The 26635-nt window shown below is 28.1% G+C and overlaps 1 protein-coding gene across 1 annotated transcript in view; it reads right to left on the bottom strand.

Annotated features, from left to right (window-relative positions):
- Positions 1 to 26635, bottom strand: part of LOC129956513 (peptidoglycan-recognition protein LF-like) — a 74062-nt gene that overhangs the window by 20919 nt on the left and 26508 nt on the right. Inside the window, exons 5-6 of the mRNA XM_056068433.1 lie at positions 22753 to 22902; positions 7323 to 7371 (exon numbers count right to left, since the gene is read on the bottom strand). Of these exons, the coding sequence (XP_055924408.1) occupies positions 7323 to 7371; positions 22753 to 22902 (199 nt within the window). The remainder of the gene's footprint in view (positions 1 to 7322; positions 7372 to 22752; positions 22903 to 26635) is intronic.

Genomic DNA, 26635 nt, shown 5'->3' with positions numbered 1-26635 from the left:
AATCTCAAAAGTGTGTAATTTTATCCATGGTGTAGTTCTATCCATGGTATATAACACATATACAACTCCTAGGTAGACTGATTTTCCGAATTCTGTGTAAACAATGTTTATTAGTCTGTCTATTGTTGCAAATAATTTTTTTTATAAATTATAGCACATATACTATAGAAATAGCAATCTGGTAAATACTTATGTAAATAATGGTTTTCTTAATATAATATAACACATATACTACTCTCATGTAGACTAACTTCAACAATTCTATGTTATTTAGAAAAAACAATCTGGTACTTACTTTTGTCTTTACCAAATTAACGTTTCCATCAATAAAAAGCTGGAGAAAAAAAAAAAACTTTTTCATAACGTAACTTTACATGATTGGAGATCTTACTGAAGACCTACACCAACAAAACCATTTTAAAATCACACGATTACTTTCCTTTAAAACCGTACGCCATTTACTACCACGTCACGACGTCTAATTGCCTCATTATAAAAAAATGCCTCATTTTGTAAAGTAGACATCTTTTCATCTACATATTATTTCGTGAGAGCGTTAAAATGCTCGCAGAAGAAACAATAGCTCGTTATGAATCATTTTTTTTTTTTTTTACCAGGATCAATTTTTCACGAGGAAAAAATATCGTCTGAAATGAGCTTTGTTATTTTATGTTACAAGTGAGTGAACAATCGCACGTCAAAATTTATTTGATTCCATTATCAATAAATTAAGTATTTATGTAATTGAAGAATAAAAAGAATTTTTAAGATATTACCATTATACTATACATTTTGAAATCTTGTTGATGAATCTTAAGTGCTTGAACTCGCGCGATTTGAAATTGTTGTTTACCGAAAAGAGACATATAATCGAATAATGGATAAGAATTTCCTCAATTTAAATTTTTCTTATCTGCTAAGGGCATGTATTTTTGTATACATATAATACTCAGACAAATCAATATACTTGTAGAAAGATTCGGCCTTGAGATTGTAAAGAATATCACGTTTAAGACTCTAGATTGAAACCAGCGGGAGTCGACAGGGTAAAATCCTAAATGGGCTCACCTCTTGGCGACTTATTTGAAATCTCGCCAAGTTGACTACTAATTGAATATTTGTTATTATTATTATTTTTCAATTAAAAAGCGATACTTGAAGGCCAGAAATAATAATAAATAAAATAAAATAAATATAATAAAAATAAATAAATAATAAATATAATAAATAAATAAATAATAATAAAATAATAAATAATAATAAAATAATAAATAATAATAAAATAATAAATAATAATAAAATAATAAATAAATAATAATAAAAATAAGTAAATAAATAAAATATAATAAAAAAAAATAAAAAAATCCGTCTAGGTTGCCACATTAGCGACGTTATTGCCAATCGTTTGGCGAGAATTCAAAAACGCCAAGAGGTGGGCTGTGCTAGGATCCACCCGCCGACAGTACGAAACTTTCTTGCTTAGACTTTAATAAAGGCACTTGTGTATTATAAATCGTATGTCATTGTTTTATAGTTAAGAAAAGGCCTAATAGAATGCGATCTTTGGTGGGCTTTTTTGCGATTAATCACTGGGATGCTATTAATACCAATGCAGGTATTAATAGCCTCCCAGATACAGGTATTAATAGAATATCAGTAAAGGCATTAACAGAATCCAGGACGCCGAATGTGTAATTTTGACGCCTATTTTCCGACCGATTGAAGCCAAACGTGGAAAAATGTGGAGATTTGCCAAAATCTCGAAGTTGAATATGTTGGCGATCACGATAGTTTTTCTTTGTACAATTCGTCCACAAAAAAGCAAAAAAAAAAAAAAAAAAAAAAAAAAACGATAATAATGTTCGATTTTCGTTCTTTCTTACCACGAATATGAATAATGTTGCTCAAAAACGTAACGAACTGAACTGATTAATTTGATATTTGATTTTTTTCATACGAAATTTGTAAATTTAAATTGCATTTCGTTCCAGTTTAACCAAGGAAAGACATTTCTGTAAATATATATCCAATTTTTTCAATTCATTTGAAGTGAAGTGAATATAGAAGGAGAGAAAACCTTTGAGTTTCGTTTGTATACCACAATACGGTGAATTTTATGTTTAGTTTCGTAGGGTAGTGAAGTGAATGAAATATACAGAGCCCTTTGACGAACTGGCTCCTGAATTAGATACAGACCTACAAAGTCAATCTAAAAATAAAACAACACAATTAACAACAAGTTAAATACACAATTTTAACTTGTTATGTTAGAGTTATTGTATTCTGTGCATATGAAAAATAGACCTATGATATATAGACAGCTCTTTATTGAATTTGGCCATATCCTTGAACAGACCTACAATTTTTATAAACTATATGCCAAGTTTAATGCAACTAGTTCCATGCATTTATGAGTTATATATTAGCATTTATACTTAATGACAGACAGATAGATTTGCCATAAACAAATTTCGTTCTAAATTATGATGACCTGGTGCTAAGATTTTGATTACCAAATAGAAAAGTTCCATATTCGAACACTAATTCCATTGAAAAACCGTTATATAAGTGAGTCTAAAACGCGTCATACCCGTTGGGTCAAATGGTCTGCCACTGGTGTGACGGGGAAATTGGGAGAGAAGACATCGGTTCAGAAATTGTCCTTGTCATCTGATTGCAGCTCAGAATTACGAAGAGGAAACGAAAATATCCTTTGTGTTGATATGAAATGATATTTCCAATTTAGATAGAGCCGCAAAATTAACATAACTTCAAAATTAGATAGAGAACTTTAATTTGGATGTAAAAACCATATACCAGATATCATCCATTTGTCTTATACATTTTTTGACTTTTCGTATTTAAAATGGTAAGAAAAATTTCCATAAATAACTTTTAGGAGTCAAAGAAATCTGAAAACCGAAAATTCATTAAAATCTCTGATTTTTTAAATATTTTTTTTTATGATTTCGAATTTTTTTCTATGTATAAAACAAGTAGAAAATCTATGTTATATCCGAATGCTTCTTGCTACTCAAGCTCAGTGGAATTTTAATGCATTTTTCATCTGTACATTTATATTTACTTGATCTTTATTACTTTTGTTGGTGGAAAATGCTATATGCTATCCTCCTTTGGAAATATCGATCATTTACGGAAATTAATAGCTGATTACTCTGCAAAATATTTTTAATCTTCAATGGCATTTAAATTATTTTTTGCAATAATATTTTCGGAAGTTATCACGGAAAAACATCAAAATCTCGCTTAATTTTCAATTAATAGCAATTTTATTTATAATTAAAAAAATTGCTCCGGGGGGAAGTTACATATTTCTGCCCTTCAAAGCAAGGGGATACAAATTTGGTATTTGTAAATCGCACAATATGGTCATCAGATCGCCAACATAGTTACGCTTTCTCTTAAATTATTAGTAGAGATGGGGTTGAAGATCTCAGAATCGAACATTTTACAAAGAATTTATCTTATAGCAACATATTTAAAAAATGCAATGAAAGGATAGAAAATATTATCCCTATTAGTACAAGATACTCGGTGATACCTTTACGTTGTTGTTCAGTATTCAGAATACTGGACAATATCGTAAAGATATCATAAAAAAGTTGTCAGAAGTTTGAACTAATAGGGATCGTTATAATACGAAATTTGAATTCTAATTTTGAATTAACTTACCCATAATTGTAGATATTTACCAAAAAAGTTCTAATTTATGCTTTCTGTAAAAAAACTTTAATAGAGTTTCTAAAATTATGGAAATGTTTTATAAACTTTTAAAATTCATCTAGATAGGAAAGAAATATTACTTTTATCGTTAAAAGAGAATCTACATAAGTTGTGCGGAGAATTTTATAGTGCAACTATAACCACATCTACATTCATGGGATCGCTATCATTTCTGCTTTGTTCATGCTTTATTATTATCGGCATTATATCTCGCATTCTTCCGCATAACTTCGCCTATAGAAAAGGGAAAACCAATGGTGATGCTTTGTATTGAATAAAAGCATCATTGTAGGTTTTCCCAAAGCTGTTTGACAAAAACGCAGAAAACAAATCGAAACTAGCAAAAAAGTAATCTTTTACCTGAAAAAAGAAGTTTCGAATGTGCCTTTGCCATAAAATAAAAAAATAAAAAAAATGAATACATTTATACGAAAATTATTAATACGAATTATTAAAAACATAATAGGAAATTTTAAAAAATGGCAACCCGATTAGTCAAACTGACATTAAAGTATACACATTTTTTAAAAAAAATGGCAACTCTTATTGACAAACTGACATTAATGTATTCACAGTTTTTGAAAAAATGGCAACCCAATTATTCAAACTGACATCAATGTATACATTGTTTTTTTGAAAATGGCAACTCGATTAGACAAACTGGCATTAAAGTATACACAATTTTTAAAAAAATGGCAACCCGATTAGTCAAACTGATTAATGTATGCACAATTTTTTAAAAATGGCAACCCGATTAGTCAAACTGACATTAACGTACACACAATTTTTTTAAAAATGGCAACCCAATTAGTCAAACTGACATTATTGTATACACAATTTTTTTAAAAATGTCAACCCAATTAGTCAAAATGACATTAATGTATACACAATTTTTTTAAAAAATGGCAACTCGATTAGTCAAATTGACATTAAAATATACACAATTTTTTTTAAAAAAATGGCAGCCAGATTAGTCAAATTAACATTTTTCAGCTTTATGGCAATGTAAAAAAATGTTTGTTTGGATAATTTCTCTCAAGATTATCGTCTGAAAAATGAAAATTAGATTTAAAAAATGTGTAGTGACAGAAAATTATTAACAGTTATTTGAATTTATATAGAGCTTTTTTTTTTTAATGTCAGTTGCGAATTTTTGTTGCGTAATATTGGATAAAATCATTTTTGACAATGATTTATCAATGATATTCTGCACGAAATTATAAACAAAATGTTGAAGAAAATTAAAAAATTATTTCCATTTAGAAAATTTCGAATAAAAAATTGATAACTTTTCAAAAATCGAGAGAAAAATATACGACCTCCTTGTATTTAAAGATTTTTTTGTTTGTTTGACGTGATTTTTCCGCTAATCGACAGAAAACAGTTATGATCTATTTGGTGAGATGTAGTCAAAGTGAGTTTATGCACGATCAAAAACTGAGGAAAGAATCCATTTTGAATTCGGCTGCTGCCTTGAATCAGCACAGTTTACTAAATTGATAGACAGATTGCAACCTTTATTAAAAATCATTATTCTACTCTAATCACCGGAATGTAGATGTTTGTTTTCTGTTTGCAATGCATGCGCATATGATATATATACTTATTTATTTATTTATGTGTATATATTAATTTATTTACAAAAATATCAGACTGATAACAGTGTTTCGTACAATTTTTCGTCTTTCCTTCTTTCTTTGAAACCAAAAGTTAATTTCAAATGCTCTTATTGAGACTTTTCTTCAGAGAAAACTAAAACTATCCATGGCTTTTTTTTAATGCAATTAATATATATTTTTAGGCAAAGTCTTACGATTGCGAGCGTAGGTCAAAGGCAGACTAGCGGGTTATCACATATGTAATTTCCCATTTTTTTAATTCTTTAAAAATACACATTTTTGAACAATTTTGATTAACTCAGCATTCGAGAGATAATTTAAAAGATGAGGTGTTCCTTTCAAATTTTATCTCTACTTTCGCCTGAAAATGCTAAAGGAGCTTTATAATATAACAATTAATCTCTTTTAATAATAAGGTTAAAGTGTTTTTATCCTTTTTTTAGTTTAGTTATATTAACGTCCAGTTTTAAAATAACACTAGGGCTATTTTGGGAAGGACTTCGTAATTCTGAACCGCGGTCAGATGACGAGGACGACATCTGTGCTGGCACCCCCTCTCCAAACTTCCACACCACAACAACGGGAGGAGAGTGAATGTTCATTGGCGCCTTACAGAACAGACCTTTTGATCTAAATTATCAAATTTGCCATACATATATATTTTGGAAGGGAGGGGACATTTTGGAGTGACATTTAAATTTTAAAATTTTAACCAATTAAAAATTCTGCTAAATTTTGCCTTTTTTCAGCGAGTACTTCTGAAAATATTACTACACAAAAATGAATTTTTTTATCATTTTAAAATATTAAAATTTTATCTTTTAAAATGACATTAGTTTCGTTGTTGTAGAATTTTTCCTGAAATTTGAAATTTTTTCAACGAATTATTTTTCAAACAATGCTTTTCACTGTTGCAATGAAATCTTAACCACTTTCATTGTTTCATCCAATAATTAATCGCGTAATTTTCCTTTGTTTGTTGAAAAGTAAGGAAGGAAGACTTTACAGGGTTTTACATGAGGTATAAAAAAGTGAACTTACAGCATCACGAAAGACAACAAGCAATGAGAAGATGAATTATAATGATTGATATCTTTAATGACAATATGAGGCTACGGTGTTTGCCTCCATTAGAAAATTTCATGTACATGATGAACAGATTAGATTTGAGGATACCAAAATAATGCCTTTTTATTGCATATCATAATATGATGTGTAAAAGATTTTTGTTGAATTAATAATGAGCATCATGTAATACATAAACGATTTAAATTATAGACAGACAAAATTTAAACACAGAAACACGATTAAAAATTAAAGACAAACAAAACAAGTTGTCACCAAAGACGGCTAGTTGGAAAATGAAAAGGTAGAAAAACCAGTTTTTAAGGGTTATGTAATATTACTGGGAATAATAATTTAAATAAGTGATTTTGCAAAATCCGATGAATAAATCATAGTTGATGTTAGAATGCGAACTCAATTATTTTTCCTTATTCTACTTTCTGAATTTAGAACAAAAATTATAAAATTTCATTCTAAAAGTATCTTAATTCATACAATTTGAAAGGAATGCTGGATTAGATTATAAATTTTTAAATATTAAACTAATTTTATTATTAAAATATTAATCAGAAAAAGCAACTAAAAATGGATACAAAATATTTAAAAATATTAACATTGCTTTCATTCAAATCAAAATAAATTTTACATAACATTTCAGTACATACTAGAAATAAGCAAAATTGGCCAGTGAATGGTTGCTATTAAAAATAGGAAGCAGTTAAACCCTTCTTTTAAATATCAATGCATTAATAAGATAATTAATGTCTTCTTAATTAATGATTTTATCCATTTATATATTCATTAATTTATTAATTTAATTAATAATATTAGAGAATAAATTATTAATTCTGAACGACTTATTCTAAACCTAACATAGAAAAAGATAGTTCTTACCTGAGAAAGATAATATCTTTATTAAGCAACTTGAACGTCTTATGATATACTAAACAAATCCCTGACATTTCTCGCCTTATATTACAATTGATCTCAGAAAATGAATCGTTAATCGTTAATGGCGATTCATTGGTATTTCCCTTTCTGAAAGAGAGGCGTGCTTTCTTTTCCATGATTGTTCCTATGGTATTCTTCAGGGGTTTTTCCTTCTGAGAATGCCCTACTGCGTTCTATTCGATGAACCGAATGTGGATTTCTCCCCGCCCTTCGCTTATCATAGGGAAAACATGGTTCGCTTCCGACTAATTAATATGTATTTCGCATTTCCGGTGGCAGTAGTAATTAATTAAGACGTCCAATGGAATTAATTATTTTATTTATCGTCTGAAGCAATATTGAATGTTAAATAGGTTTAAATTTCGAAATGCTTTTTTTTCTTCAAAAGTCTTAACAAAGGAGTGTAAAAGCGAAACTACGCTGGTAGGGTTTAAAAAGTTCTAGGATAATTCCTAGATACAAAAAAAAAAATAATAAATAAAAAGAATTATTTTAAAGAGTATGATTATGAGCCAATTTTATCATGCTTCTATATTTCTCACAGCAACTATAAATGCTCGGATACTTAAAATCATATATATTTTATCAATATATTTCATCTGTTAAATTTGGATGAACTAATACGACAAATGTTATTATTGTATATATTGTCGGCAGCAATAATGAATATTAAATGAAATTCGAAACGTTTTGTTTACAAAATTATAAAGGGCTATAATAAAATTATATATGTAATAAAATTATAAAGGACTTTATTATATGTAATAAAATTATAAAGGACTTTATTATATGTAATAAAATTATAAAGGACTTTATTATATGTAATAAAATTATATATGTAATAAAATTATAAAGGACTTTATTATATGTAATAAAATTATAAAGGACTTTATTATATGTAATAAAATTATATATGTAATAAAATTATAAAGGACTTTATTATATGCAATAAAATTATAAAGGACTTTATGATATGTAATAAAATTATAAAGGACTTTATGATATGTAATAAAATTATAAAGGACTGTAAAGTGTTTTCTTAAAAAAAGTTCTTGGTTAATCCCTACATGCATAAAAAAAAGAGCATGATCTTATGATGCTTTGTATTTTTCATAATAATTATAAATGCCTCGACATTGAAAACTTATATTTCCCCTATTTAATACGGATAAAATTTAAATGTTTTTTTTTCTCTAAAAATAACTTGTATTTGAAATACTCTGATATTTTATGCTACATTGTGTAAATTCCGATAAACTCTTATGTATTTTGTTCTTCTATGAAAGTTCTAATGAAAAATTTCTTCGAAAATATATCGTTATTTATCATTTGTAGCATGGTATGGATTTCGAAAGCACTTTTCCCAAAAGCGTTTTCTGAGAACTATTGAATGTTCCAGGTAGAAAAGTAAAGGTTGTATAGTTATTAAAAAATAAAGAAGAAATGGAATAGAAACTAAACTGGTAAGTTTTAAGAAGAATTTTCTACTTTCGTTAAAAAAGGAATAACCCAGCACGGAGATTATTTTGGGTTCACAATATGATTGATTCTGTAGCACTTTCACATTTTTTATGAAAATCTAAATATTTATGATCATTTTTCATAGTAAATATCTTTTTAAATAAAATGAATTAAAAATGTTCTTTCTTAAAAATTACATAAAATGGGCCATTTATAGGCCGATGACATTTGTATTTCCACAAGAAGCTGTATTTATATAAATTATTTGAAAAAAGAAATTATTTTTCTTTTGCACCAGCATTTTGTTTTAAGCTGTGATAATTTTAAAACTATTTAATTTCTAATTTTTTTTTTCACATAGTGTATGAATATTTTGAAGAAAATCAATGTTGATTGATCTCTTAAAAATGAAATCAAAAACAAATAATCGGAACTTTTTTTAAAAGTCGAGATTTTTACGTTTAAAACTATAAGTTGGCATCCTTTAATAGAATCAAAGGATGTAATGTTGAAAACAAAAAATAAGCAAAATTATTAGTAATACAAACAGTGAAATGAAACAACATATAACCTATTAAAATTTTAACTCAATTTTTAGTTTTAACAGCGAATATATTTTCAGACTTTTAAAATTTGAGATTATTTAATCTTCTATGAGTTATTTTGGAACCATTATGAATCGAGGCAGTTTTATTTTCTTTAAAATCTTTAATAAGCTGCTGTTTTTTTTTCATTTCCATTTTTTTTGTAGCGAATTATTAAACAATTTCCATAATACCCTCTGGCAACTTAAATTTTCATCGGACAAAATATTTGTACTTTAAATGTTGTAGTGTTTGAGTTGTTGCAAACTCGTGAAGTAAAATTTTGACAGTTTGCATATGTAATAAAAGAAAAGATTCTGAGGATTTTGTTAGTTAAAAGCACCAAAACATTAAAAAATACGTTTATAATCCAATATATATCATGAAGTTAATTCGTAACATTCTTTCTTAATTCCGTCATTTCATAAGTATATAAATACTCCTCTCACGTTTTATCCATCTTCTGAAGAATAAAGAAAATTCTACTAATAAAAGGAAGATGGAAAGTGAAATTGCGAAATAAAATCAAACGATTTCAAAAAGTTGAAACAAAAGAATTTTTTTTAAATAATAAAACTATTAAGAATCGTACTTTTATAAAAGAGGAAATAAAATGAAATTAAATTAAGGAATAATTGAAAAACTTCTTAAAGATTATCGCTAGAAAATAATTATAATTTACTTTAATTTATTTTATGAAAAAGAAAATTTACCCAGAAGGAAAGCAACTTAGAAGCGAAAACCATTTACAACTAGATGAATAATTTAGCCGAAAGGTTGCAAATTGGTTATATCATCGGTAATTTCACTTGGCAGCTTGATTCTCAAAATTGTTGACCAAACGAGTGCCCCAATTTATAGATCTTAGTCGATTCTGGTTCTTACTTTAAAAGATATAATAACCCAAAGTAATTACATAAAAATGAAGTGTTATAGCTTTTTTTTTATTTTATGTACTACTAGCCGCCTTTGGCGACCAGCCGGTTCGCCAATCTTAATGCTCGTTAAAATTTTAATAATTAAATATCTTATGCAATTCCAACTTTAATAGATTCTTCAGCAAAATCTTTTTAAAACTTCAAATTTTGATAGTCATATAATTCACTCATAATATTATAAAGGCCTTCAGTCATAACATCATATGTATCTTTCTAATTTTCTGTTACCCCTCGTAGAATTTATGCTTTAAATTAAAGTGTAAATGATTCATCTGCAATTAATATAATAATATTTTTTACTGAAACAAAGCATTTTTTTAATAATATGATTATTGATAATAGAGTCACTGAGCGTTTAAACTTTATGGGCACTAAACAATATCTTTCTTAATTTATGTAATATCTCAGGAATTTGTCAACAAAATTTTCTCAGATTCATCATGAACCGATTGATTCATTAACAATGTTTAATTTTAAATGCATCAAACACTAAGAAAATAAAATCAATCGTTTAAAATAATCGGTCTAAAACAGGTTTAAAAATACTACTTAAAAAACGATGTACTTAAAACGATAAGCATATACAAAAAAATATATAACTAACATAAATACAATTTAATTACAAAAGCATGCAACTAACCTAAAAATAATTTAAATCATTGAAAACAGGTTAAAAAAAACTACTTAAAAACGATGTACTTAAAACTATAAGAATATACAAAAAATATATAACATAAATACAATTTACTTACAAATGCATGCAACTAACCTAAAAATAATTTAAATCAGCCGTTGATAATGGTTGTCATGTCAACAATCAGAACACAATGCGCATGCGTGAATTTTCTTCGCCAGTTGGGGTAACGCTATGCAGATTATACATTCTTAATTTCCTTTATTCTGTGTTATTTTAATTCGAAAGTACTTCAGAATGAATATGAAACATGGATTAATTAACAATGTTTCATTTTAAAGGAATAAAACATTAAGAAAATAAAAAGAATCGTTTGAAATAATCCGCCGAAAAACGTTAACCCTAGCCTCATTACTGTTGGGAGAAAAAATAAACTGAAGCCTTACTCATTTGGCGGTGGGGAAAATGGAAATTTTTTTGGCAAAAAAGTTGGCGGTGGGGAAAATGGAAGATTTTTTTGGCGGGAAAGTTAGTTTTTAATTAATAATTAAAATTTCAAAAAAAGGGACCCCAGGTGCACATTCCCGACCTCTAAGGTATACATGTACCAAATTTGATAGCTGTATGTCAAATGACCTGGTCTGTAGAGCGCCAACACACACACACACACACACATTGAGCTTTATTATAAGTACTAGCCGCCTTTGGCGACCAGCCGGTTCGCCAATCTTCATGTTCGTTTAAATTTTAATAATTAAATAGGTTGAACCGGAGTTTAACCCCCTTCTTCGCCAAGTTGCGATAACGACCCAAAGCTGGCAATCTTTATTATGCACTATAATTGAACATCTGCTCCTTTGCTTTTGAACATTTCGCAAGGCCGTTGTTGGCGATTTTTAAAAATTGCGCAAGCAGGAGGTTAAACTCCGGTCGTACCATTAAATATTTTACGCAATTCCAACTTTAATAGATTCTTCAGCAAAATATTTTAAAACTTCAAATTTTGATAGTCATATAATTCACTCATAATATTATAAAGGCCTTCAGTTATAGCGTGATATGTATCTGTCTAATGTTCTGTTACCCCTCGTAGAAATTATGCTTTAAATTAAAGTGTAAATGATTAATCTGCAATTAATATAATAATATTTTTTACTGAAACAAAGCATTTTTTTAATAATATGATTACTGATAATAGAGTCACTGAGCGTTTAAACTTTATGGTCACTAAAGAATATCTTTCTTAATTTATGTAATATCTCAAGAATTTGTCAACAAAAATTTCTCAGATTCATCATGAACAGATCGATTCATTAACAATGTTTCATTTTAAATGCATCAAACACTAAGAAAATAAAATGAATCGTTTAAAATAACCGGTCGAAAACAGGTTTAAAAAAACTACTTAAAAAACGATGTACTTAAAACTATAAGCATATTCAAAAAATATATAGCTAACATAAATACATTTTACCTACAAAAGCATGCAACTAACCTAAAAATAATTTAAATCGTCCGTTGGTTGTCATGCCAACAATCAGAACAATGCGCATGCGTGGATTTTCTTCGCCAGTTACGTTAACGCAAATGCGTAAATTTTTCTACGCCAGTTGGGGTAATGCTATGCAGATTAGACATTTTTAATTTCCTTTATTCTGTGTTATTTTAATTCAAAAGTACTTCAGAATGAATCTGAAACATGGATTAATTAACAATGTTTAATTTTAAATGCATAAAACATTAAGAAAATAAACAGAATCGTTTGAAATAATCCGTCGAAAAATTTTAACCCTAGCCTCATTACTGTTGGGAGAAAAAAACAACTGATGCCTTACTTATTTGGCGGTGGGGAAAATGGAAGATTTTTTTGGCGGAAAAGTTGGCGGTGGGGTAAATGGAAGATTTTTTTGGTGGGAAAGTTAGTTTTTAATTAATAATTAAAATTCTAATTAAAATTTCAAAAAAAGGGACCCCAGGTGCACATTCCCGACCTCTAAGGTATACATGTACCAAATTTGATAGCTGTATGTCAAATGACCTGGCCTGTAGAGCGCCAACACACACACACACACACACACACACATTGAGCTTTATTATAAGTATATAGATGACTTTAACTCCATGTATGATTGAAAATAAAACTGTAAATATTTTCCAAATTAACGTCAGTCAAAATACTTTTATTATTTTTAATTTTGAATTCGTAACTAAAGAATTTTGTATTTTTCAAAAGATAAGTAATCTTTTAAGGTAGGAAATCTCTTTAAATATACTCTCGTCAATCAATAAATAGAACTGAATGAAATGAGAAATTAATCCGATATACTTTACTCACATTCCTCCAAAATCAGTAAATGCTTCATCCATTGAATTTTATGTATTCAATCTATTAAAAAGAGAAATTATCAATTGTAGACTAAAATCACTATTATTACTGGATTATCGAAAAGATCCTGTCACATGGACAGATATCCAAAATACGATAGGCTCACTGTAATCCGTGTTAAGGAATAACAATACCTGCTATTAAAATGGGTTTTATTGTATAAAATATATATATATATATATATATATATATATATATATATATATATATATATATATATATATATATACAGAGAGAGAGAGAGAGAAAATTATACTGTCTATTAATAATTATTATATATGGCTTTGCTTTAGTTTAAAATACATATACATCTAATATTTTTTAATGTAAAAACTAAAATTAAACAAAATATCATAAAAAATAAATTTTTTTTAACACCTAGAACGTTTTCAATTGAATAGAGAACATTAATTGCAACAGACGATTTTTAAAAATTGTCTATTGCCTGATTCGACTAATGGCTAATTTTCTCCATTAATTTATTAATATTTGTAATATAAATACATTAAATTTTGTTCACAAAAATTGAAGTATAAGAAATATTTTAAAGAATATTGCTCTACAATTAATTAATTAATGTTAAATTATAAAATCATGAAAATAAATCAAATAACTAGTTGTTCTAGATGTAAATTATTAATCATTTGCTTTTAAGCTTTTTTTGGTGTTCTTCCAGATTTCTGCTAATGAGTTTTGACAGCAGTACTTCGAGAGAATTTTTTTAAAACTAATTAAAAACGTTGCCAAGGAATATTTAAACAAATAAAAAATAAATATAAAAAAATGAAGTTAGAATAATTCAAAATCTAACTGTTGTCTAATAGTGGAGTGGTGTCTATAAACTTATACGTTTCCGTATCATTTGCATCTATTAAATTATTTGCTAAAAATTAATAAAAATTTGCACGGCAATGAAATCTATATATCGAGAAGGTAGTTTTAAGAATATATAGAAAATTCTTGTGCGATATATTTTTTAAAAATTGTTGCAAAATATTACTTCTTATTAATTGAATATTTAATTAACTTTTGAACTTTGCAAAATGGAGAATTTTTTTTCGTCTTAAATAAAATGTATGTAAAATTTGGTTGGATTAATCCTAGTTGATTTAGAAAGATATGCCAACTTATTTTATTGGTATTAAGATTACAAAATATAATTCAAACTCCGAGATGAAACTTATTACTTAATATGAGCTCAGCTAAGTGACTGTCACATACAGGGACTTACTAGTTCTTTTAAAGCTTCACACTTACCCTGCAGAAAACGTTGATTTCTCAGTGTTGGAATATTGACAAAGAATCGTAAACGATAAATATTTTATTTTTATATGAGAAATTGATCCAAAGCCATATATTACTAGTTTAACCATATATAATTACCATATATAAGATGAATCCATTTTCAATGAAACTTGTTTTTTTATACAACTGAGAATTTTCTTTCTCTTCTGACAATAACCATAAAAAATACATATATAATTTTTTTTTGAATGTGAAAAAATTGATAACTACTTTTAATAACATAAAATAATTTTTATCAATCAGACTAATAGTTAAGGCAAATAAGAATGATAAAAATAATTTTAATGATGGATTTTCAATACATTTTTTACAGATGAGTTTAAAGATTTGCTCTGCTGATCTGTTTGGAGAATTTTTATTTCTTCGCTGATTTGGGCTAAGTGCCAAAATAGGAAACCAAGTATCATGAAAATACTCTTGTAGCATAGTTTTCCCCTCAATGTGTCTTCATTTCCAGTTAAATGTTTTGATTTTTATAATTCACCAGTTGTAATTCAAGAAAAATAAACGAATAAAATTTAATATCATTTTTAGCTTCGTTTTCACAGTTTTATTTTAGACTAATCGCCTCTGGCGAACAGCTGGTTCGCTGGGAATAGTGGTTATATTTACTTTGATTTAAATTGTTCAGATATAATTTCATTCTAATGATTCCGCAAAATTATCAGACATTAAAACTTTTTTTATTTTAATTATGCTTACAATGTACATATGAACTTTTTTAATGGAGATGAATCCAATGACATCACAGAAGTATTAAAAACTTCTAATAAATTTTAAGGTACGATATACCTTCAATTTTTTAATTTCTTCTCATGCACTTGCCAGAAAAAATTTGCGTACAAACGCACAGTAAACATTCTAGAGAGAATAAAAGCCTATTTTAGTGACAATATTAATTTAATTTTTATTTAAAGTACTTCTTTAATGATTCATTAAATATCAAAAACAATTTCAGAAATATAACATACATTATTTTAAACGAGTAGTAATGATAATTTAAAATTACACAAAAAGTTTGCTTACAGATGAAAAAAGTTTTCAGAAAATAACTTCTATGGACTGACAATTAAATTTTAATATCTAGTTGGATAACTTTTGTGTTTAAGAACTTCTGTCAATCGTTTAAGCATAAATTGAACTAGCCTGGTGGTTTCCTGAGATGAAATATTATTGCATTTCATCATAATCACTCTTTTCAGCATATCCTTCGATGTTATGTCATGTTGCGAATCTTGCTTTTCAATAAGTCTCATAAATGTTCGATGGGGCTTAAGTCTGGCGATTGAGGAGGAGTATGCAACTGATATTTGACTCTGAGTGTACAACAGCCAGAGCTTTATTTGTAGACAGTGTGTTTGTTGAAATCAAAAGTTATTGCCAAGGTTCAAATCTTGGGCCCTCTGTTTCAAATTTTTTAAAAAATATATTAAGATATCCCATCTGATATAATATTGAATCTATAAAAGTTAATCGATCTACTCCATTTGCTGTCATGCATCCCGTATTCACTACGACACCACCACCGTGTTTAAATATATAAAATTTGGTTTAATGGTTTCAGGACTACAATTGTAATTCTGTGTTAAATTTTAGAGAACAAAGACGTACAAAATATACGCTCGGTTTTTCAGGTATTTTTGCATTAACTGCAAACCAGATTAAATCATTAAAGCTCGCATTCGTAACTTTCGTAACTGTTGCTCGCCAGTGATTTGCGGTTAACAGTACAGAAGTACATTTATTAGAGAATGTGAGAAAGTTTTGAGAAAACCCCTCCCGTGCCAAAAAAATTCGATAAAAAAATTGAATGTTTCCAAATCCTTGCTTTCGTGAGTTCGAAAAAAAAATATAATACCCAACATTTTTGAAAATTTAAATTGCCTATTTCTGAAAAGAAACCACTCAATTATCATCTATAGATCAAGTTGGGTAGCTAAAAATTGATATATTGTTTTATAATTGTAATTGTAGACATGCTTTAAATTTTGTACTAAATCTGCTTATAAGTTCGGTGTTAGATGATGTATCGCGCTGAATTCTGAACGCGATAGATCGAAAATAAAGTAGGTTAATTGAAAGAACTTTGAAATATGATCTTTATACCAACATAATATTTGTGTCAAATTTTGGTGTAAAATTGTAGAATATCTACTTGCTTGTCTACTATTATGTTTTCGACACGATAGCTATCTATGCAAAAAAAGGATACTTGGTATGTAGAATTTATAAAATTATACATTTACATTAATTTTACCTTGATAGGTGCCACTTGCATTCTTGATTCTATTAGCTATATGATAAAGCAAATGTTGTATAGTGATAATGTATAAAAATATGAGAGAAGAATATTCTGACCCTTACATGTCGAAAAGTACTTATTAATTTATGGATCCCAAATCAAAGAGGTCGCATGTGGAAATTTAGTTTCTGAGGAGACATTAACAGCACTTTTTCTGCCAACAATTTTTGTTTTTGTTTTTATTTGAGAAAATATTTTTCTATTATTTTTTGTAAACTAATTTTGTATCAGCCTATTTTATTTTTATATATATATATATTTTTACCCAAATGTAGCTTTGAAGTGTGATTCTGATTTAAATGCAGAATTCTGCAAGAATTCCATTATTTGATCTACACATACATTGCAAAAGCGATCAAAATCGGTTAATTTTCAAAAAACCGGTCCGTTCTTTTAAATAAAGAAAATTTCAAATGGTTTAATAAATCTTTTTAATTCAGAAAACACACAGTATATTTTGTCATATGATATGTCATCTGATTATTAGATTCGAATACACATAAATTTACAAAGAAAAGCTTGTATTTTTACTGTATCACAGACTTTTGGTGGGTGAGTTTTCTTAACATGTATAGCCAGGTATTGGACCACCTTCAAAATGAGGCCATTTTTTAATAAGGGCATAAAAGGCACTGCCGGGACATTCTGTACATCTTGCATCTCTGTGACCATGTAATTTGTAATCTGCCTTCACGTAATCCTGAAAAATTAAAAAGAAATTTTCTTTATTCTATCATATATTGAGGATATCAAAATAATACATATCTGCATTTTTATCATGTGAGAACTTGATATTGTTTTTGGTTAGGGAGTTTTGAAGCTCGCGTACTCTATGAATAATTGAAGCTCGAAATCGCGTAGGCAATGAATGTAACATAAATGGCAATTTCCATCATCATCTTTTAATCGCATATATTTTTTTACCTGCTTTTACCATTATTGCATTATTATTATGTATGCTTCATTGAAAGCAAATGCGTTTTTTAAAGGTTGACCTGGTTTTACAAGTATTGCTTTATTATTGTGTATACTTCTTTGACAGCAGAGGTGTTTTTAAAAGGTTGACGTAGAATTATGACATCATAGCTGCTATTTTCATGGAATGCAATTTTTTTTGAGGAAATTAAATAATTCAATTTTTATAATATGTTAAAAAAATTTCACTCTCGTTTAATAACAGTTTTGATAAAAGTATTTTTTCTTTCCTCCAGTGGGGAAATATCACTTCATTCATTCTTAAGTGGAACACATTGAAGGATTTGACTCCTGTTCTGAGATTAATCCATTATGAAACTGTTTTATGACTCAGAAATTAGAAAATAGCAGTTTGAGTTTACAAAAATATTGTTTTTATGAAAATTATATATAACTTATTATGTTTAATAATTTACTGTTAAATTAATTTAGTTTATTATTTGGAAATAGCTTATATATATATATATATATATATATATATATATATATATATATATATATATATATATATATATATATATATATATATATATATATATATTTAGAGAGAGAGAGAGAGAGACTAATTAGTAATAAAAATCAAGTTAAATGGAAAAAATGGAATCAAAATTAAACCAAATAAAATAAGAATCCAGTCTCTCTCTCTCTCTCTCTCTCTCTCTCTCTCTATATATATATATATATATATATATATATATATATATATATATACATACAGAAAGAGAGAGAGTGAGAGAGACTGATAAAAAAGCCTCGTGATTGTTTCAAACTAGTTTAAACTGGTTAATGCCTTAAATAAATTAAGACAAATAATGACTTAAAAAACAATGTTCTCACATAATAACTTGAAATTTGTGATCGTAGATTTCATTTTTGGAAATTAACATAATAAATAGAATAATAATACAAACATATATCCATATAACATAGAATAATAACTAATAGGAGGAAAAAATAGATTTACCACTAAATATTTACCACTAAAAATAATAAAAACACACATTGAGACCAAGCAATCGTGCCACCACGTCCCGGTGGTTTATAATACGTTTTTCCATATGTACTGGAAAGTTCAGAGGAAAGAAGGTGAGAAATAAATTGACAGGAGATAATCAATCATAAACATAAGGGACAAGAAATGACGAATTTCTTATTTATTTGAAGAATTGAATCTTTCTTCTATTACTATTTTAGAACGAAGAACTGCACACCGAAATTTAGTTCAATCACCGGATTTCAGATTTTAAAGGATCAGCAGGATAGCTTTCTTTTCTTTTTTATTAACTTGTAGCCATCACATTTACAAAAGCTCTAATTAAAAAAATAAGTTAATTGCTACTGCAAATTAATTCTAGAAAAATGTAATTTTCAGCACGTGATTGTATGAAATGAAATAAATAAAAAATGTGATATTTGATCGAAATGTGATAACAAATTGGCGATTTATCACTTTTGAGGCATCAAGTTTTCGCTTTTAGGGTTATTAGAAAGTGATGAAGGCTATCACGTTTGGCAATTTATCGCCAACTAAAGTTACAACTTGATTTCCAAATTATTCATTCTCTGAATTATTACGAATTGTCTTAGTTAAGTCATTAACCAGTTTAAACCGGTTTGAAACAATCACGAGACTTCAGATTACGCATGCGTCGATATTTAGAAAAACGATGGGTTTTTTTCATCTCAAAATCGGCCGAGCTCCAAAACTTTGTGTGCCAGAAAAATTGAAAATGAAATATATATATATATATATATATATATATATATGTAGAGAGAGAGAGAGAGAGAGAGAGAGAGAGAGAGAGAGAGAGAGAGAGAGAGAGAGAGAGAGAGAGAGAGAGAGAGAGAGAGAGTGAGTGAGAGACCGATAGAGAAGTCTCGTGATTGTTTCAAACTGGTTAATGACTTACATTAATTAAGAAAAATAATGACTTAAAAAGAGTAAGGTTCTCACATGATTACTTGAAATTTGCGATCGTAGATTTCATTTTTAATTTGTTTATTATTTAAGCCAATGATGAAGTTAATTACGCAGTTATACAACTATGATATCTCACATCTAATATTAACTTTTAAGATGTCGAAATTTTATCGATTATTTGAAGTCAGAACTGAGAATTGTGAGATGTGCTTTTGTTTATTAAATATATCTGACCATCCATTTCACACAAATATGTCTGTATATCCTTTCAATAGAAATATGTTTGTGCAATATTTTTGTTCAAATATGTTTGTACAACCATTTCATTCAATTGTGTCTGACCATCCGCTTCACACAAATATGTCTGTATATCTGTTCGATACCAATATGTCTATACAAGCACTTCGTTCAAATATGTCTGTGCATCCGTTTCGTTTAAATCTATCTGTTTCATTTAAACTTTAATGCACGTCACTTCGTCAGTGATCTTAAGTGAATAGTTTTTTAAGGCTTTTAATTCAGTTGTAAACTTCATTGCTCAAACTGATTGAGGCAATGAAGAGAGCAAATAAGAATTTATTAATTTCCTAAAAAAATTGGGAACTTTAGATGTAAACTATACTGCCTAGTTGAAGTTCTCGCTATTGTATTTAAAGCAGCATAAACTATTTTATTATTTATTATCATTTTATTTATTATAATTATTTATTATTTAATAATTATATATATATTATTTATAAAGGCTGTTGAAAATTAACAATAAATATTTACTGCCAATATAAACTTAAAAATTGTTCTTTCTTTTTCCCGCATTTTTATTGTAATCTGAGGTTTCTCTGTTTTTGGATACCTCTGTATTTGGATCTGTTTCTCCGTATTTGGATAGCACGTTTTGTTTCTTTTTGGTTAGCAACCTACCGTATATTTGTACAACAATTCAATTACTTATATAACCGTGTCGGAATTTCATGGGGCGTTTTCATATATTTATGATCATTTGTGAAGACGATATAGGTGATAACCAACTTTCACTGGGGAAGATTTAAGATTTACACAAGCAGCTGTTCTTTATCACACGTTGTGAGGAAAATTTAAGCATAATTAAAGCGCATTTTTTGAGGAAAATAAAAAAATGAATCTGTCCCTTAATGCACATGGGACTATAACTATAATGCCTATTCCATCTGAATTGGTTAACGAAATCACAGAAATTGATAGATTTTATAGTCAATATAAATATTCTGTATATTATCTGGAAATTTCTGTAATAACTTAAAATAATTTATTCAGGATTAATGATCCTTAAATTGTGACAACTATGATATAACACTTTCTCATATTTAGAGCATTTTCTAGTTTTGTAGACTTTTTCTGTATTTTATGAAAGTGACAATTGAAAATTTTTTAAGGCGTTTGTAATTTGAAAGCATTTGAGCTTGGAGAAATATAGGATAAAAAGAAGCACAAATGATTTTTCATACTTTTCAAGGAATTTATAAGTGACTGAATTTTACTTATTACATGTGATATCTATTAATTAATTAACTTTGTCTGTAATAAAACTTTTTCTTTAAATTTATGATGAACAAAAGAGTGTATATATTATCTTAAAATACCTACTCTTAACCAACACAATATCTCTTCATATTTTATTCATTTAGAATTTATCGATTCCAAAACGATTAATTGATTTCTTTTATTGTATTGGATTATATATTATTATAAGGTTTGAAAAACATTAAAAAAATAATTAACAGATTTCATGGAACCATTTACTAGTAATACGCCTTTTTCTTATTTTTTGAAAAAAAGACAGCAATTTTTTTCAAAATATAAATCATTGTTGAAAAAATCGACTTGAATAATAGATTAACAGCTTTAAAATTTTTAGCCCATTTTTTTAAAGCATTTAATGTGATATCGTTGATTTAAATTATTATAAACATTGGATTGATTCAATAAATAATCTGTTATTTATTTCCTATTTGCTTTTTTTTTACGTAATTGCAACAATATTCGTTTTGCAGACGATTTTAACATATCGCACATAAAATCGATCTGTTCCTTTTTTAGTTCACTTTACATATCGCACATAAAAAAAAATAGGAAGATTTCCTGTTAATGAAAATCGTGTTGAACAATCGTACCGATTTAATAAATACTTCAGTCTTTATTTTTTCAGCTGTTCTTTTTTAAAGCAGATGAAATGATATGCAGTTTTCTAGAGATTTTAACACCTGCCTTATCTTTTAGATAATTTTGCTTGTGATAAATAAAAAGAATTGATAAAAAAAATTTCCACTTAATTTTTTCATGTTGAGTAGGTTCTGGTATAAAACATGATTTTAGTAAAATTTTGAAGTTGTTTTTGAATTTAAGTTGAAGCTTAAATTCAGGATTAAGTAATGTCGAAAATTTTTTAAAAAGCAAGCCTTTTTAAATTCTGCTTCTTTTTCTGTGATATAACTGCTTGCAAAGAAACGTAGACAGAATACTGGGAAAATGTGTTCACCATGAACAAAGCTGTTTAAAACTTCTAAAATAATGTATATCCATCAAAATTTGTTAAAAAATATTTTGCAGGGAAACCTATTTAAATATAGTTACACAAAACATTTAATTTACATTTTTTGCAAGTATTAATCCAGGGAACCAGCTGGACTAGTATAGAATAAAGTTAATTTTGAGAGCAGCAATTTTATGCAACTTTTTTAGAATAAAGACATTATTTATAATAATTATACACAACATGTGATTTCGCTTAATGATAACTTTATTGATATCTATTGCACTATTAAGTAGTTGCTCTATTTGGCACATCTAATTTGTACAGAATTCTTTTAACACTTGAAATATTCACGGATTTATTTTCCTCCTGGCCAACAGCTGTATCCCGGAATAGGACCACCTTCGAAACGGGGCCATTCTTTGATGATGGCGTATAAGTCATCGCCAGGACATGCAGTGCATCCAGCATCTCTGTGACCATGTAACTTATAATCAGAAGATACGTAGTTCTGAAAGGTTTCCAAAGGCTTGGGTTAGACTAAATTATTTAAACTCTAAAATATATGTTTTTTTTTATTAAATCATTTGCATTGCTTTATAGAAAATTTGATTGTTTTGCAAGCACTTGTTTTACTGGATCCAGAATGAAGACAAATAGCAATTCCAATCTCTTGATTATAATAATGAATGGAATAAAAATAATTCAATGAATTTAATGATAATCTTTTACAAACTGTTTTAATGTTTTTGTGATAATGTGTTTTCGCTTTTAATACATATTTGTTTTTGCAATTTTTATGATTTGGTGTATTATATGTATTGAACTTTTTAATTTTTAATGTAAAGTGTGTCCCTAAATTGATGCAACATATCAATTTGCCACCGTCCGTGCAGTAAAGTGTTGGCAACCCTATTAAAAAGCCATTTGACAGTTGGTAATTTAGGGTTTAGTAAAAATGGAGCTTTACACAATAGAACAACATGTTAACACAAGATTTGAATTGAATAAAAAACCCACTTTTCCCTTTTAACGTTATATTCCTATTGAACCGTAAAGTACAAAGGATAGGGTTATGTATATAATATCAAATAGGGCAAATGGCCTTCACTGCTTTACTGGCACATATACATTCTTTTGTCGAAATTTTTGATAACCAATTTACATAAAAGTGGCTGAATTTCGTTGGTGCAGCGTTGAATTTCCTCCTTCAATGCACACGTGCATGTAAGATTGTTAGCATAGACCTTTGACTTAAAATGACCCCATAAAAAGAAATCCAGTGATGTTAAATCACACGATCTAGGGGGCCAATTCTCAAATTCGAATAGTGGCCTTCAGACTTTCATTATTTTTGCAACCTTGTTCAAGAATGAAAATACTTGTTCTATCGTATAACGCCCCATTTTTTCTGACCCTAAACTATCAGCTGGCTGTCAAATGGGTTTTTTAATGGTTTTTACGGTTTTTAATGGTTTTTCTGCCCGAATGGTGGCAAATTAATATCTTGCGTCAATTTAGGGACACATTTTATTTTTCTATTTGGAAATTATTCGCTGTTGTTTTTGTTTTTCGCGTATTTCCAGTTTATGGCATTCTACAAAGGGATATTTCACAGTAGTTTACGTTTTTTTTGTAAATAGATAAATATGTTCTCTCAAACATATAACATACTTATGCATTTGATAATTCTTTTTGCCCCAAAATAATAATAACAGGTGAAAATTTAGGCGGGAAAAGTAGGAGAATGCACCAGTAGGTTATGTTGCAGCTCAAAATCGCGAAGTTTTCAATCAAAATCAATGTTTCATGGTGTCTATCTTTTGTTTTGACGCATCTTTCAATTTTTACGAATTATAAACATTTTTCTAAATTCACAAACTGATCGAAATCAATTGTTTTACTTCAAATGTTTTTCAACCCATTGTAAAATTAAGACGAATCAACAGAAGTGGTCTTCTAAATATTTTATCACTCACTCTTTAATAAGGCTGATATCCCAAAGAATCCTTGCATATCATTCATATACAATAGTTACAAAATATTAATCATTGGCGCGAATTTGGAATTTTTACTGATATTATCATTTCATCCTTGGCGAGTTTATTTTTGGCGATTTATTCCTGGAATGCGGTTAATAATATCAGAAAATCGAAATTGCTTTTTAGACGCATTTTCCCCAACTGATTGAAACAAAAATTTGACAAAAAACTATACTTACAGTCACAAAATCGCATACCAAGTTTCATATATTTAAGTCTTATGTGTTTTCATCACATTTACGAATTTCTGAAAATACAGACCGAGAGACGGCCGATCCCTTGTTGGATTTGGCTCAAAATTTGATAAATGTCTACACTAGTGTTGGTGAATTTGTGTGCCGAATTTGATCCGTATGACTGTCCTCGTTTTGTAGTTATCGTATTGACATATTTGAACAGCGGGACAGATAGACTTCCTATGAATTAGTTTTGCTGAAAATTTGACAGACTAATCTAGTGTAGAGACCGTATACCAAATTTCATCCATCTAGCTCAAAGCGTTTTTGAATGAGCTTTGTCACAGACAGATAGATGGAGGTTTTCAAAATGTTTGTTTTTCGAATATATGGGGTGACATGGAGATTCATAAAATCCTCGAGTTCTGATTTTTTGACGATTATAATACTTTCTCCATACTTCGTTTACGAAAAAGTAAAAAGAGAGAGGAGCTAATGAATCCTATAAGTATAAATGCAGTAAAGAAATTAATAAAAAATGTAGAAACTATCTGAACACTCGAAATATAAAATTATTACATTTCTGAACCTTTTTTTCTTTCTGTTTTGAGAAGTATTTTAAATCCTACCTACCAGATTATAAAATTTGTTGTACTAAAACGCAAAGGCTGTCCTACATTATATGAAAATAAATTATGCTAAATAAAGCCTTTAGTGATCTTTGTGGTTGACGTTTATTGCTGTTTATTATTTGGATGCTTATTTGAAAGGGCAAATTTAATTAAGACTTCGGAGAAGGTAGGTGACTTACATTGTTACAAATATGAAATAAATATACAAATTAACAAGCCAAGTTTTAAAGAAAGAAACAGATTGGATGGTAGATGATTCTTCTGTTATCTCATAATTCCTCAGAAATTCTAAAAGTTGATATTCATTTTATTTATCACTAACCGCCATTGGTGGCTAGCTGGGTGCTGAGATTAATGCTAGCTACAATTTGCAATTAAATATTTTACGTAATTTTATCTCCCCAACCAGGGGGAACCTCAGAAATGAGACCGAGAAGCTTCCAGTATGGTGGTTGGTTCTCACCACGTTGCTGGGTACAGAAAAGGTGAGGATTGACCTCCTCCTATCGATGACGGGACGTACTTCCCACGGGAGGAGCTGTACCGTGGCCAGTGATGGTCTTTAGGACTGAACCACAGTTCTCGCCAGTGTTGTTGTCGTGGAGCTCCGGTCATTCAATTTTAAAAATGTGCCTCAGGGTGGATCGGAGAAGTCAATTTATGTTTATATATTTCGATCTTTTAATAGAATCGTCATCAAAATACCTTTAGGCTTTACATTTTGATAATCATATAATTAATTTTAATCATGTAATAACAAATTTATCAAAATTCTAATTAAAATTCAAAAAATAAATACATTCTAATAAAGTTCAATAAAAATAAAAATATTTATAAAATATTTTTAACTGACCTGTATGTTATATGTAAATATATGTAATAGATATGTAATGTCATTTTATAAATATATATGTGCCAAGCTTGGAAACTCTTGATCAAACAAACGGCCTAGACATTAAAACACCAACACATTCAACTTTATTACATACTAGCCGCTTTTAGTGACCAGCCGGTTCGCCAATCTTAATGCTCGTTAAAATTTTAATAATTAAATATTTTATGCAATTCCTACTTTAATAGCTTCTTCATCAAAATATTTTAAAACTTCAACTTTTGATAGTCATATAATTCACTCATAATATTATAAAGGCCTTCAGTCATAACGTAATTCGTATATAACTAATTTTCTGTTAGCTCCTGTAGAATTTATGCTTTAAATTAAAGTGGAAATGATTAATCTGCAATTAATATAAAAATATTTGTTACTGAAACAAAGCATTTTTTTTTCTTTTTGTAATATGATTACTGAAAACATAGTCACTGAGCATTTAAATCTTATGGGCACTAAAGAATAACTTTCTTAATTTATGTAATATCTCAAGAATTTTCAACAA

The sequence above is a fragment of the Argiope bruennichi genome, chromosome 11 (assembly GCF_947563725.1).
Source record: "Argiope bruennichi chromosome 11, qqArgBrue1.1, whole genome shotgun sequence".
NCBI classification, from domain to species: domain Eukaryota; kingdom Metazoa; phylum Arthropoda; class Arachnida; order Araneae; family Araneidae; genus Argiope; species Argiope bruennichi.
This window is presented reverse-complemented; position numbering and strand designations above follow the sequence as displayed.